The following is a 16,184-nucleotide window of genomic DNA, read 5'->3' on the forward strand; positions in this document are numbered from 1 at the left end:
ATCTTTTCATGGGACAACAGTAAAGAAACAACAATATAATGTTGTTGGTGTACAGCTTGTTTTGTGTAACAGTGTAAATGTACTGTCCCTTGAAAATAACTCAACACACGGCCATTAATGTCTAAAGCTCTGGCTGCAAAAGTGAGTGAGTACACCCTTAAGTGAAATGTCTAAATTGTGCCCAAAGTGTCAATGATAGACTTTAGGCAAAAGACGCTTGACCTCTCCTGATCCCCGCCAAACACACCATCGGAACCAAATAGATTTCTCTCTGTCTCGTCAGACGACGAGAAATGATCTTCTTCTAGCCTTGAATGACTTAAGGTAGCCACTTAAATCTATTGATGTCATCTACATATTGCTCTTTTTCTTGCTATTGTTACTGTTTCACGTCACAATCACGGAAAGGGGAGTCTGGTAAAATTGCAGTCAGGTTTAAACAGCGCAGGGTGTTGAAATGAAAAAAGTGCTGCGAGGCTGTCGGCTCTTTGGTGGGGGCTATTTGTCAGCGTTAAATGACACATCTCCACAACCGCCTGTTCTTCCTGTCACACACACAGTCGGGTTTCTCCTGTTCCTCCTGGTGGCAAGGTGAAGGAATTATGCTCATCAAAGGCCCTGTTCAGCCTAGAGCCTTTCCATTAACCTTCTACAATGGTGGTCAATGGCAAGGGGCCAGACAACTGCCATTCCACAGGGATGAGCTTCTTCAGGGAGAAGGAAGGAATAGACACAAAAGCATTTTTATATACATTAAATAGAATAGGCATAATGCATAATTAGTTTCACATTGGCTCACACACCTCAATTAACGTTTCCTTCATAGCCTGACAGCAAGGCTGACATTAAAGGAAACAAAATCTCCTGGTGGAATGTGCCAGCCCATCTCACCTCCGGTTAAAACGCTCCCATTTCCACCAGCGCCACCCATAATCTACTCATCTGGGTGTTAAGGGCTTTGTAGCGTGGAACGTCATCAAAGGGAGAATTTAGCGAGGCGGCCATGCTTACACCGGGCTCGCTCGTGATAATCCACCCAGAAGACGAGCAGCGCTATTAACACATTCTTGTCGCATGGTTTTGCACTGCATATGATTCATTCAAACTGTGATATAGCCAAGTGAGTCAATCTTTCGCAGAACTAGTTAACCCAATATTGGATTGACATAATCTTAATACACAATCCACAACTGGAAAACTAAATCAAGTCGAAATACAGCAGATTTAATTCCGCATCATTCAGAGCTCGAGTCGGTGTTGTGCAAACTTTTGTTTTTGGGATTCTGCATGAATGTGATAAATCTGCCAAAGACAAAGGAGCAACCCCCATTTTCACAGTGACAGGATTTTAATCTGATCAAACGTGTCCTGTCACATGAAACGGCTCATTAATCAGGAGAGGGGCCACTTGGTGAAAGAATTTTCACTGGATTTTATTTCTAAATTTGCCCACAGTATTGCTGCAAAGTGAAAATTGCTTGTGAAAGTGTAATTAGGAAGTCTAAAAACAATGGACAAAATTGTTGTAATAATCACAACAATCAGTCATAAAAGGTCCACAAAAAGAAGAAGACACTGGGTGAATAGAAAAAGTGCAAGCCATCTATCTACTGCTGGCTTTCTTCTTATGTGATTAGTAGTCGCTCAACTCTCCATCATTGCCATTTTTCGGCACCATTTTACAGCCTTAAACTATTTTAAGTCTCAGTTAATTGCTTTGCCTCACATTATCACACAATCTCCTCCGTTGCATTAGACGAGGAATATTTTTCACTGTTAATCATCTCAAGAAGTATGTTAATAGAAAGTTCACTTGTTCAACTTTGTAGTCAGTTTGACTGACTTGACTGTCTTTGGGACTTTGGTCTTAAAGGTTGGCTAACTGATTGACTTGTCTGGCTGCACTGCAGGGCCCAGCTGTTCAACAGTTGGACTCTGTTTCCTCGGGCTCGAGCCTCAACCAGCTGTGCACTTTTACCTAGCTTGCAGCAACCTCCAGGCACCGCAATTCAAAATACATTTACATTATCGATCCAACAGATCTTTGTCTCAACTTTTAAAATGTGCAACAATCTGTAATGATGACAAATGACCTCTTTCAAGTCCTTTAATACAGTTTTTACTGTACTTGAGATGTCAAAAAGTAAAAAGTGACGCAGATAAGGGAGCAATTTGGATCAGCCCACGGCAATATTGATGAATACAAACACAGTGTGTGAATGCTAGCGTAATGATTGGCATCTGAGGCCAACCAATGATTGCATTAAGAGCGCCTCATAAGCCATCCCGTGACAGTACAATCAGACCGTGAAGGAAAGCGGTAATTAAAGAGTTCCGAGTCACGGCGCAGCAAAGTAGAACACGTGGACTGAGCTGTTCGTTGGACAAAAAGCGTCTCTCAACACAAAGACCCCTGGTGAACATTAAAAAAAAAAAAAAAAAAAATCCTTTTTACTACACACTGCAGATGGATATTTGAGGCTTTCCACACATGATTGTGTCATTCCGTACTTCTCATCCGCATTTGTTTTCTGGCCCGCAGCAACAAGAGCAGGACCCCACCAACCTGTACATCTCCAACCTGCCCATCTCCATGGACGAGCAGGAGCTGGAGAACATGTTGAAACCTCTGGGTCACGTCATCTCCACCAGGATATTGAGGGATGCCAACGGAGTCAGCAGGGGAGTCGGCTTTGCCAGGTACACAGCTGAAATTTGAATTTATTCAAGACCTAATTCATGTACAACATCTCATGCTTCTCGGATTCCACATCTCTGAAATAAAACGTCCTATTGCATCATCGCCATCGCCAAAGTAGTTTAATAGCTGTCCTATGCTTGTCACTTTGCCTTGTTAAATCCAGCAACCTCTCTGCCATGGTTATCAATTGCAGCCAACGGGGGAGCCCAGTGTCTGGCTATCATGCAGAGATTTTTTATTATTATCACTTGCTTTGCTTAATAGGCAATTAAATGTGAATCAAAGCATATGCAGGATAGAAGAGAAGGACCAGTTTTTTTTTTTCTGCTGCAAAGATTGTAGAAAAAATAATAATATTGAAGAGCCCAAAAAATCTCAAAGATTTATGCACATATTTACAACATCAGAGACTGAGCAGAATCAGAACAGAGCCATATATGGCAACTGTATATGAATAATACATACTATATAGACAGGATAATGCATACTATAAATGCAGATTGTGCTGAGTTGGGCCTCTATTATATGCAGATAAAAATCCGATCTGAATCAGATATCCGTCATTGTGTCTGCAGTTTAAGTTGACACATCTGCGATGGCGACTACGATAATCTGAATTTCTACTAGTGGCGTGAGTCGCAGACACTGCGATATATGAAATCCTTCTTCTCACCGTCTGCCCTTAACTGTTTCATATCTTTAATGTCAATGGTACCGAATGAGACCATTTGCTAAACTGACCCAGTCTCGCTGACCTCTCCCATATTTTTTCCCCAAAATGTGCCAAACGGCCCACGCGACCTTTTCCGAGGTTCCACTATATATGCATTTGCGATTCGGCGTTCCCTTTGTCAACAGACAGCTGCTGGAGGTTGGACCACGAGGGGCATTAGGGAGTAAACTGAGCTAAGTGTTTGTGGGCTGATCCATTACTGTTATCAGAGCCCATTACTCCAGCCTGAGCACTAATCATTGCAGACAGCAGCACTTGATGCCATTAACCAGCAGCACACAGAGAAGCGGCTGCCCGCCTCACGGCCCGCCGGCCGGCCAGCGAGCGAACGAGCGGCCAGCCAGCCAGCCAGCCAGCCAGCCAGCGAGCGAGCGAGCGGCGAGCTCGACATCCTTAGCGGCCGCCAGACAGTCTGGCTGAGCAGTTAGTTTTCCCCATGAAACGAAAGCACCTATCGGCCTTATTGACTCCACATCTACCCACCTGTTTTCTGTCTACCTGCGTGCTCTGCTGCTGTAAAACGAGAAGGAGGTGGTGGTGGTGGGGGCGGAAAATGAATGGCCAAAGGGGCCTTGAAGACCATGAATAAAATAATACATGGGAATAGCCAGCGCTGAGAAAATTGGAGTGAAAAGTAATGGATTCAGACACATTTTCATGGGCAGTGAACACATCCCACCCAGCGATATGCGAAAGGGAATTTATTTTTATAAAATGGGGGAAAACTCCAGCACATAAATCATTGCTTTATAAGAACGTCTCTCTCCAGACACAAGCAACACAAAGAGAGACTGTTCAATGTTAAGATTTCAATTCCGGGCGCAAAATGGATACAAACGAGAGTACATAAACCATAATCACGGCTCAATCGTGACTTTATTTATTCCTGTGAAATACTGATGACCTCCCTTTTGCTATTGCCATTATGTTCTCATCAATTTTCTTACTTTGTGATCCCAACCAGGAAGCGCTAAGACTGATAACTGTCATTCAAATCTTATCAAACCATATCCGCCATTGTTTTTTGACATGCTAACTGAATCTGACTCAATGCTGCTAAAAGTGCATTCGAGGACAATGAAAGGACTTTGAGCATTTGGAGGTTGCCCTAGTATCATCTTAAGTGACATTACAATGGCACGAAATAATGGATGGCGCTGATAAGCTAAAGACAGACCACGCCAGCAAGTGTGAAAGACGACATATTGGAAATGGAGAGAAAGAGCTGTAGCAAAATGGCAGATGATGTACACCAGAGCAGAGAAACAAAAGGGAAGAGCGGTGAGGCAAAGAAAGGAGGGCAAGGACTGAGCGGTGAAACGGTAAGAGATGTTGGAAATAAGCAAGGTTGAAAGACAGCGAGGAATGAGAGAGCCGTCAAAAGGAAGAGGTTCAGACGGGCCGGGAGTAAGATGGATGGGACGGAGAGAGCGATAAAGAAGCTCTGTTAAAAAGAAAAAGAGGGATGACGGGAGAGATATGAGAGAAAGAGGACAGAGAAGTGGGCGGCTGACAGAATGATAAGAGTATTCTCGGTGGTGAGAGCGAATAAAGCACGGGAATCTACAAAGCAATAAATTTTGCAAAAGTATATTACCATGAATGGCTCACTCCTGCTTGAATTTGGAGGCTCTCGTTTTCTGTTTGGCAGGGGTAATCTTAAAAAAAAAAAAAAAAAAAAAAAAACATTCTCCGATTAAACCCCAAGTTTCTCTATGAACTTCTCACTTGGTGAATCAAACCCAATTGGTTGTAATCTCTGCTAATCTCTCAGATCATTTTAGATGAAACGCTTTGGATGTAACTTTTTCTGCAAGGGAAACCAAAGTAGCACGAAGAAGTAGTAATTGCTCTTCTTATTGTTTTGCTCAGGCACTCCCTTGACAACGGCCAAGTTGAACTTACAATTAAGCCACTGTGGTGATTGCAAAGAAGACAATTCTACACATTTATTCTGCTCAATTCATGATCGATGAGCATTTTGGCTTTGACCTGCAGCCAATGCTCACTTAGTTTGTCGCTTGTTGCGTAATGGAACGGTGGCAGTCCAAAGACAATGAGCGGGGTTCCTGAACGGCGCACTGTGCTCTGCTTCGTGCCGATCGATCCTGTTCAGGGTCACAGCTAACTGGGAAGACACCTTGGACTTGGTGCCAGCCAATCAATGACCACCTACAAAACACCATTTGAGTGTTGAATGTATCTAACATGCAATTATTTTACACTCTGTATGAAAATGACAAGATGTGTTCAGTGAAAATATTTCTTTTTTTTAACGCGTCCTTTTCATTACAGGATGGAGTCCACAGAGAAATGTGAAGTAGTGATCCAGCACTTCAATGGAAAATACCTGAAGACCCCACCAGGAATTCCAAGTGAGACTTTTCTACCTGACCTATTTGCCCCTTCATTCTAATTGACTTATGATCATTCCTCATGTCCGATTGGTTGGACGGCATTCTAGATGGCTGGTGTCATCAGCTGCGTGGCTCTTTAAATAGCTGAAGATACCTTCTATCATTCCTCTCATCTTTTCTCTGTCACATCTCTCTTCTTCTTTGGTTTTGCTACTTCTGTAGACTGCAACTTTTCAAATGTGAGCGAGAGAGAGAAAGAGAGAGAGAGAGAGAGAGAGAGAGAGAGAGAGAGAGAGAGAGAGAGAGAGAGAGAGAGAAAGAGAGAGAGAGAGAGAGAGAGCACTTAATATTCCCCCTCATGCCTTTGTGATGTTCTTTGCAATCTTCCTAAGAGCTTGCACTCTTTTCTCCCCTGCTTACCATTGCCATGTCCTCTCTCAAGCTGAGCAAGGGAAGAGCAGACAAGAGAAAAAAAAAAGAAGGTTGAAAGCTCAAATATGCCTACCTTTGGGTACTTTTTCTGTGTGTGTGTGAAGTTGCCTTCTCTGTTCAAAGTCATCATTACTACTCAATATGCTGGAAACAAAATGACAACAATGATGGACCAAGCGAAGACGGAGTCAAGGTAGAAAAAGAAAGAATCAGAGGCCAAGGCCTCAAGCAAGGGATAAAAAGTGCTGCCTAAGCAGTTTTGCTGCCAGCTACCGCTGTGCTTAAAGTCTCTTGTGCGTCCCAGCATGAAGTGGCAGCCACACAAGGCCTCAGCGAGGAGCTCTCCTTCACCCCTGGGGCAATTTCATTAACAATACTCACAGGTCGCTCCAACCAGTATCACAGAAACACAGCCATAAATTGCTTTCCACTCGCCAGTCATATCTATCCGCCAGTCTGGATTTCAAATCTTCATATATGCTCAGCCGCTGCATAGCCAGCAGCTATTAAAGGCAAGGTGAGTAGTTACATTGAAGTTGAGCCATAATAGGAAACCTTTAAAGCTGTAATATCACACTGACCTTCGCCTTTAAGGCTCCATCTGTCAGCGGCTCAGACTTTATGATTGGTAATGGATGCTTCCGATACGTGACTACCTTGATTTAAGGAAGCCGTTTGGCCGAATTACAATTATTGTCACTGACATTGGTTTGTTTTTTATTTGGGGTTACAAGGTTCCTGGCAAAGTAAATGCAATTCACTTTATTGTGTCTCCTGGTGTGTTGGTTGACATCCCACTGTGACTGGACTACCAATCGTTTTGTCGAGAGTATTGCGCAAGTGGCATCGCCGCAATGTAATTTGCACCTTCAGCTTGTTCCTATTTGGAACACACATACTGTATACTGCATTTGTTTTGGCACTGGTGGTATTTCCCCAGGGTCCCTTGCTCCACAAGGCAGCTTCTTCATCCATTGTCCATTGCAAGTCCTGAGAAGGCCGTAGCAGCAAGGCACCGACATGCGTGCGTGCGTGCGTGTGTGCATGTTTAAACTTGTGTGACAGCCATGACCGCTGGTCTGGACCAGCATGGAAACCGCACCAGCATAAATACAGTCATGCTCGGCTAACGTTGACTCCGCTGGAATGTCAATGTGGCTCATGCTGTAATATAAATGCTTTTCCCACCATTTAGCATTTGAAATAGCAAAAAGTAGATGCAGAACTGCTGCACGCACACGTTTGATTTGAAATCAATCAAATAGTTATAATATGAGCTCACAGCTGAAATTGTGTGCAGTCAGCAAAATACTGGATGTGGGATTTTCACTGTTGCAATTTGGTGGTCTGAGGGTGGATCAGCCATTAGACTGATTGATTGACAGGTCTCATCAATGAATGTGTGGAGATCCAGTTATTGATTAGCTTATATTTAAACGCCACTGCTAAAAAAAAAAAGGGTCTCTTCTAAATAGTTGCTTATGCATTCAAGTTGAACGTCGCTCACGTGTAGGCGCATGGAATCAGCTATCCAGGTCAGGTTTGTTCACTGATGCCTGGTTGATATGAGGGCTGCGTCGCTGTCTGACCGACCGGCCCAGGGCCCCACGCCGGCAGCTCTTCTCCGCTCTGCTCTGCCCACGTCTGATTTGGATTCCGAGAGGGGGACATGATCGATAGCCATGATGGAGCGCTACAGCTGTTTAGCAATTCCGTGCAATGCGGCAGCCGCTGTCGCCGTTGTCCAACCATAATCGTGCATCTACTTGCCCACAGACAGATTCAATCTCTTGAGCATGTATGCTCCTAATACCGGCTCGCTTGCATTGTAAGCTCTACGCTTGGAGATTGATGGTCTCATGCAGACGGAACAATCTCTGTTTAGAAAAATGATCCATTTGTTATTTTAAGGTGAGCGCAAAGAGTTATTCTTGTTTTTCCGAGCATGCGGATTTACTCAATAGAGAAAATAAATGAAATCTCTGAAATGTGACTACAGCAATAAACCACAGTGAAGTGAGACCAACAGGGACACATTATGATTTACATTGCAACCCTGAGCAATGGGAAAGTCAAAGGAAGTGCAGATAAAAGTGATTTAATCCGCCTGCTCCGCTGAGCCTGATTAAAGCCTGTCATCCCACAATGCATTAAACAGTTTAGAGACGACACCTTATGGTTAATGTAATTCAAACCGGAGATACATTAGCCGTTGCCGTGTTTTGGCAGGTGAGTAATCGCTCCTACATCTCCTACCATTGTTGGACAATGTTGGCGGAGAGGAAATTGAAAACATTTGATATGCTCTATAGGTGTTGCTGTCAACAGTCAAGCAACAGCTAAACTAGGTGTGCTTTAAGAACAACTCCAAAAACAAATATATACGTACGTAAAAGAAATACATTAATTCAATACATATATATATATATATATATATATATATATATATATATATATATATATATATATCGATATAAAATAAACAAAGCATGGTTTTCAAATCATCTCATTTAATATAATTAATCCATTCCGTATTCATTTCCTTGTGGATTATTGCCACACTTAACCTCCATGGATAAAATATTGGAATGAATAGCGTCCTTTCAAGCATTTCCCCAGGTTTTAGCGCTCTCCCATTAAGAGTCGGGGGACGTGGGAAGTTATTATTGGCAACCCCGGTAAGTCAGACGGCTTCCTGAAAAACGATCAATTTCCCTTGATGCACTTTCTCATTATAACCTTATCTCGGCCGCAGACAATAATCTGGATTTGTCACGCTTTGTTTGTTTCACCGCGGAAGTATATCAGTCGTGAATTAGCCAAGAGAAGAGAAGAAAGAAGGGAAAAATTGAGCGGCCATGTGAGGATGTGTCACTCAAATGTGAAAACTTTTCACCACAGAATGTCAGGAGAGGAGATGCTTTGCTAGCTTTTGCCTCGTATGATGGACTTTGCTCTCCGCTCATCCACATCTAATGAAGAGAAAGGCAGGATGAAAGTGAGCGAAAGATACATAAAGTCGAGTAAATGAGAAAGATGGTGCGTTGGGGCGGACCGAGATGAATAAACGTGACGGGACTGGAGAGGAAGGCCGGCGAGAACAGATGGGAAAGGGCAACGAGGGGGGAAGAAGTGATGGGCGCTGTTGCCAAACAGAGGAGAAAGTTGGATCGAGCCGTGCTTTCGCAAGGTTACGTTTGAGGAAACTTTAGGCCCCTTACATCTGCAGCAGTCGAGATGAAAAGCGTGACATTGACTTTTCAGCTGCTTCCCGAGCTTGACCCGTGTGCCGCTGGCCCAGCTGTCCGCCGCCGTTGATCCCCTTTATCTCTCCGTCTGCTGTAGCAATTCTCTTAGCACCTTTTGTTGTCCTAGCTTTTCCTTCTCATCTGTCGCTCCCTCTCTTATCTTCTGCTGCGGTTGTCTCTTGCATCACGACTGATTTTGAAATATTCACTCTCTCCATTTTGGAACCCAAAATAATGTCTTTATGTCACCTTAAATTATTAGGATTGTTATTATCATCTAAAATTAAGCCTTTTTTTTTTTTTTTACCATAACTAAATGTCCATGACTGGCGGTATATTTCATAGTAACTTGCTCACTTTCTGAAAAGTTTGCAATAACAAAAGTTTCTTGTGGAAGGAGGGCAAAATATTCACTGACTTGATACAAAGGTGTCATGTAATAAGAGTAGCGCTGCAAGTGAATGAAACAACTGCCGTGGCCTGAAGCTTTTCTCGCTATTGAGACGTTGAGTGCCCTCAATTTCGACGCGAGCAACACAAGCAACCGGAGGCTGCTCTTATTTCTCAACAACTTACATTTTCTTTTTCTCTTACTTTTACTCAGTTTTCAAGAAGCTGTTAGACTTTCAAGTGATGCAGTTATAAGGTCGGGTCGAGTGCAACAAGGCCACGGAATGTAGAATGTCCATCAATTCATAATAAATCGGATTAATAATGCATTCTTTTGCAAATGTAGCTGTGTATAAGGCTTGTTGAATGAATGTGAGTCAGGCCGAGATGGTCTTCCGTGCTATTTGAGCACATTAGAGGTTACGTGGAAGGCAAAGATAGTAAACAGTATGCCATTGGTCAGAGTTCATTATATTATTGAAACTATTGAGATATTTTCAGACAATTGCACCTGTCAAACTTGTCACAAAGTTTTATCTGGAGCGCCTTGTATTGTTCCATTTCTTTGTTTTATGACCACTCATAGACACAGATACAATTTGATATACAGTTATTACTCTGAAGATGTAAACTTTTTTATATGTGTATATATATAAAGCTAGGAAAAATAATGACCTCAAGACAGATTGTATCCTGTCGTGTGTATGAGGAAAAAAAAAAAAAAAAAGGCAGGTATCAGTTACACTTGGCCATGTCAATGTCAGTGTGCGGGGATGCAGAGGGCAGTGAGATAAATCAAGCTGCTTCCTCCCCAAAAATAGCGTGCAAACCTCCATTAGAACGGGACACAGGAGGTGTGGGAACAAGCAGAGGTCACGCTAGTCAGCCGAGTTATTTCCGTCGCATCAACAGACCTGCAGGAACGGACAGCCATTCATTCATCCGACACTCTGCCAGCAGGGTAGGAGGCAAACACACACACACACACACAGGCAGAAAGGTGTGTATGAACCAAACCATGAGGCGAGGAAGTTTCACATATGAGGACGGAAATGACACCTGCTTTGTCAACGTTTTGTTTTCTTATCACCTGAGGCTATTTTTGTCATTTTCTCTCCCCACTCTCTCAGCACAGCTGCAGGTCTGCTTGCACTAAATCTAGTATAGCGTGGCTGAATAATTGATGTGCACTTTTATCAGATTACAAATTGCAAACTAGGACTACAATAAGAAGCAGAAAAGGCAATATATCTGATACTGCTTCAGCATAATATAAGCAGGGAGGACTAGTTTAAGCACATCTGTGGCCTAATTCTTTGTAGTGGGCGCTGCAAAATTTGCGCCGTAGGTTCGACCAATATTGAGCATTTGGTAGGTTGGAGGATCTGACAGTGGACGGGCTGCGCCACTGTGGGGGCTTTTACGGCCGATTTTGCTCACTGCTAATTATAGCGCTTGCTTCCTGTCATTCCCTTTAACCGCTTTAAATCTCCAATATGTTATTGATAAGTAGCATCACGGAGACTGAGGTATTCTTTCCCTTGTTTTCGCTCAGCTCGTGGAGGCTGCTGTTGGATAAAGCGTATGTGGCTCTAGTTATCATCAAAGCTCCCCCCCCATCCATCCCTGATGTAGATGGCATTGCAAAAAGCAGAGAAAATCTAAAAATCCCAGCAGCAGAAGAAAAATATTTGTCCCTTGCTACTTGCTTTGTAGTGCTTTCACACACACCCACACATCAATAGTCCATTAGAAGTGTGTTGCTTTCATTACCTCCGGTTTGGCCCTAAGACAGCCTTCAGAGTGAAGTACAGCAGAGCCGAGCTGGCCCAGTTTGCAGCATATAGCCGGAGAAGTCTGGTAATTGCCACTACTGTGTTCTCTCGCTTGTGCGCCAGGTGCAAAGTAGGAATCTGTGCAGTCCCCAATCAGGCACCAGTTAAGGGTGCAAAGCCAGGTCAAAATATATTTGCGACACAATATTCATTTATGTTGTGATTTTCGTCACTTTTGGAAAACAATGCCAGTGGCAAAATAATACATGGGTGACATATTGGATGTTCTTTGGCAGTCATATTGCATCGAGATGTAAAGTAGGCATGACTCCATGCTAGTCGAATTGTTCAATTGAAATGTCTCGCCAGTGATATTCAACACTTGGCGGTGCCCTAATTACATTTGACTCTTCTCTTCCCCAAACACGCAGTTTTGATTTCAAAGCCGTTCAACAGAGCCTGTCCTGATCCTGTTACGCATGCACAAACAGATTTAAGAGCAACATGGAGCCAGTCATTTCTTTTTAGCCACAGACATAATCTAGCCACAGATTCATCTAGATCAATTTTTCAGGATGTCTTATTTGTTGAGTGAGCTGCCGGCTCCGGGTAGGAGGGGCTGAGGAGCCATGTAGTCAGGGTGTATCCAATTTCATGCTGCAAAGTAAATGGCCTTGGAGATCAAGGATTATACAGCAGATTTCCAAGTCCAGCTGCTATTGATTCACGCTGCCCCTGGTGAACTCCTCATTGTAGCTTCTTCATGTAAGCTTTTAAATGCCGCCACCCACCCCACTTGAGAGCCGCAGCGCCACGGTAAATGACCCTTTTGTCCTCCTTCCTGTCCACCATTCAAACTATTTCCTTCATCGATATTTTAGCCAGCATAGGCAATATTAATTTGATGTGCTGTAGTAGCCGAGTAGAATTCTTGGCACCCCTCTGTGCTTTCATGCGCTCTCTCCTTCTCCCTTTCCAGTCTCAGGCAGCGAATTAGCGAATTGTGTCGTCCTGTTATTCAGCCATCTGTTCTTCAACGTCTGACCTTGGATGGACTTTCTATGTTCCTACATGGGAACTCAAACGATACTGTATTGGGTCCAAAAAGTGGGTTGGATGGATGGATGGATGGATGGATGGATGGATGGATGGATGGATGGATGGATGGATGGATGGATGGATGGATGGATGGATGGATGGATGGATGGATGGATAGTTCAGATTTAAACTGCCAACTGCTGGTCACAGTAAAATGTAACTTTGAGGTAATCCCTTCCTACCTACCTTCTATTTATAGTTGAGTTCATTTTTTTTCAATCAACAATTCCCCCCCACACAAAATCGGTAACAAAACACTGGATAAAAGGGATTCCGGCGAGTGTTGAGATCTAGTAACGGGAAATTGGCGTATAATTGGGTAAAATCAACCGTGGGGAGTGTTAGATATTTGCTCGAAAGGAGAAAGCATGTCCAAATCCTCACTGTTCCCACAGCCATTACAAACAAGAGTGGATTAGCCAAGAGACCCCTGCTGAGACAGTGAATGGGAAAGATGAGAGGAGACCGTTCCTCTTCAGCATTATCTAAATAACAGGCCGGGGAATTCAATAAGTACCGGCCTCATCAGACCTCATCAGCTCCCCCAATTAGGCTGCTCGTCGCGGCGGCTGCCGGGTCGGTTGCCGTTGGTGACAGATGAGAGCCGATTCCACCGTGTGCTCGATCGCATTCAGATGTGGGAGTGTAGGATTATGAAACGCAAGCCCGCTTTCGCCATTCCCGGCCGGGCTCGTCCACAGACAAGCCTTCAACTTTGCAGGAAGACGCAGAAGCTACACTTGGGCTCGGGGTTTGGAAAGCTACGAGATATCGACGTTGCCCTCCCGCATTAGCGCTCAGTGTTTTCCCAAGGGTCAGGACACGTGGAGAACATGGCTCTCCCATATTGATTAGCATCCATTAATGCCGGCTGAGAAAAACAAAGCCTTTCATTACGTCTGAGAAATTCAGGCAGACTTAAAATAAGCTTTTCTATCCGTAAAACCTGCCCTGATTTGTATTTTTATTGTGATGCGTGGCCGCTAAAGCTGATGAATAAATAAATGCTACCGAAATCCTGGAATGGAAATGGACAGCCAGGTTGTCTTAATATAGTCAAACAAATAACGGGAGTATAAAAGGGGACATTGTGAGATTTTGCCCTAATCTCCCGCATGACTATGTTACTATCGTCTTTAAATTTAAATCCAGAAAGTAGAAACCGTGTAGCCACAGGTGCTTCTGATCAACCGGCGAAACTCGTGATATTGTGGAATTAAGATGGCCGACTTGGCATAACGCATCGTGTTTCCTGAGACTGACGTGCAAATATGGGATGGCCGTGTAATCATCTGGTGATGAATGTCTGACACTAGAGCTATGTGGATTTTGGAAAGTGAGCTTGGTGTCAAGTTTCTTTTTTTTTTTTTTTTTTTTTTTTTTTTTAGAACAAAGAGAATACCTTAAAATGAATAAATGATTACTCTTGAGGATTTCTAATGCACTGTTTGAAGTTGCATCTTCTATCTGACAAAAGGAGGACAAAATGGATGCTTCCAACGTCTTGACACCTCATGACGTTATTCCCACCTCCTTGTTTCTCTGTTGATGATCCCAACTCTTTTTGTCATTTAAGGGTGGAACCTCCAGGTTTGAACACGATGTGTTCCGGAACGCTCCTCTATTTGTTCCGATTTTGAAAAAAAATTTCTTCTTCGCTCAATAAAATGCTGTTTGAGGCTATGTTTACACTGGGTTCCCTGCGGGCACGGAAGCACTCTGGATAAAAGTCACAAGAGACCGCTCGGGATGTGATGGGCCAACATGACAAGCTGTGATTACTGTGTGTGCCCGGACCTTTGCTTAAATTGTCATAACATCTGCCACGCCAGTCACGGTGTGGATAAGAAACCTTGTCGGCATTTGCGGACGTAACTCGAGCTGACAGTACGTAATAGGGTGGAACACACTTTGGAGATGGTCCATCTTGGGACAGGGAGTATATTTATTCTTCTAAAGCTAAGCCACATGTTTAATTGACTGATAATGTCTGTTTATAAAGCTTTATGTCAAATGTCTGAATGGGAGAGGGCCATGCTCTCTCTTGACTCCTTTGCATGTTTTACAAAAGATGGATTGATGAATTGGTTTTGGACAGGAAACGATTATCAAAGACTAATGAGTGCTAGTCTAGCTTTGGCAGCAAGGCGGCTTTCTGTGTAGCGATGCAATTTATTACAAGAATGGCTTATTGACAGGTTGCGCCAAAATGTTTTTGTCGCGGCCAAAATTCATTTGTGGTGGGCCCGCCGCAGATGAATGTGAAACTTTGCACCCAAAATGCTTGATTAAATGATGTCATTGATCACGGCAAATCAAAGATGTGCATGAAATGCAAACTATTGATACGATCCAGATCAGTGAAGTCTGTGTTTCTCCTTTTGGAAGATGTATCTGCAACTGGTGGTCTCCACTGCCAGCTGGGACAGTGTGAGTGCAGCCAAGCAAATCTTGCGGCTCGCCACAAAGTCACCTGATCCCCAATCAGCCATCGATCCCCGATCCTTTGAATAAAGGGGTGGGTGACCTGTGCGCACACATCCAGAATGTTCCCATTTGGATATTCGGCTTCCCGTCTCGGTAAATCAACGACACGGTCGGTCGGCATTGACCGTCAATCAGCAGTATCATAATTGATCTGACCGTTTGTGCGGCTTCAGCTTCTGACTCTGGTGTATTGATCACCTCTGGATTTTGTTTTGCAGGATCTTTATTGGAAATTCATTTATCAGAGTGTAATTTCATTTTCTTTACTGTCTTTATCATTCTTACTGGACGCACAATGGAAGGAAACTGAGTTAGCCCTTTGTTTCTTTGATCCTGCTGCTTCTTCCATTCATTTTTCAAGCATATTTCCTGCCTGTTGAGCTGTCATAATCAATTTACAGGCAGTGGTAGCCTAAAGGTTAAGGTTAAGTGAAAAGTCATTTTAAATCCCTGGACCAGCACTGATAATAAATGGGAAGCACGGTACCATTTAGATAGGCCCCTAAAATCAAATTTTTCGTTTGATTTCCTCTTTGGCCAACAATAGTGGGCTGTTTGAAATGCACCTTGGGTGTGAATTTGCGTAACTCTTTAAAGGTCAAGCAGCGGTGCCCCGAAAATAGCACGGATGACGGGCAAAGGCTAGTCTTTAAATGCACCCGTGGAGCCGACCAATCGGCTCCCTTATCCCGGTTCTCATTGTCTCATCAAGACGCCTTATCCCACTTGACTTTCTCGCCAGCCGGGATTTGAACCCTGAACCTCAAAACAGACGTGTTGGATCCAAATAAAAAAATGAATCAGTGTCAAGCTCATTTTTTATGGTTTACCTGCAAAGCTGATTTATTCTGTTTCTGCAACAATGCCATCAATAATCTGATAAATGTTTGCTGTGGGTCAGGTGGATGGGCAGTTCCACTGAATTTCAATCTGTATGATTCATCTCTGTAGATGGGAGGTTTC

At 43.5% G+C, this 16,184-nt stretch overlaps 1 protein-coding gene across 6 annotated transcripts in view; it reads left to right on the top strand.

Annotated features, from left to right (window-relative positions):
- rbms3 (RNA binding motif, single stranded interacting protein) overlaps positions 1-16,184 on the top strand; it is a 146,025-nt gene that overhangs the window by 99,143 nt on the left and 30,698 nt on the right. For all 6 annotated transcript variants that reach the window (XM_085900734.1, XM_085900738.1, XM_085900737.1 and 3 more), the window contains 2 exons: positions 2,543-2,700; positions 5,730-5,809. In XM_085900734.1, the coding sequence (XP_085756860.1) occupies positions 2,543-2,700; positions 5,730-5,809 (238 nt within the window). The remainder of the gene's footprint in view (positions 1-2,542; positions 2,701-5,729; positions 5,810-16,184) is intronic.

This window comes from Syngnathus leptorhynchus, chromosome 20 (assembly GCF_054491065.1).
Source record: "Syngnathus leptorhynchus isolate UIUO chromosome 20, UIUO_Slep, whole genome shotgun sequence".
Classification (NCBI taxonomy): domain Eukaryota; kingdom Metazoa; phylum Chordata; class Actinopteri; order Syngnathiformes; family Syngnathidae; genus Syngnathus; species Syngnathus leptorhynchus.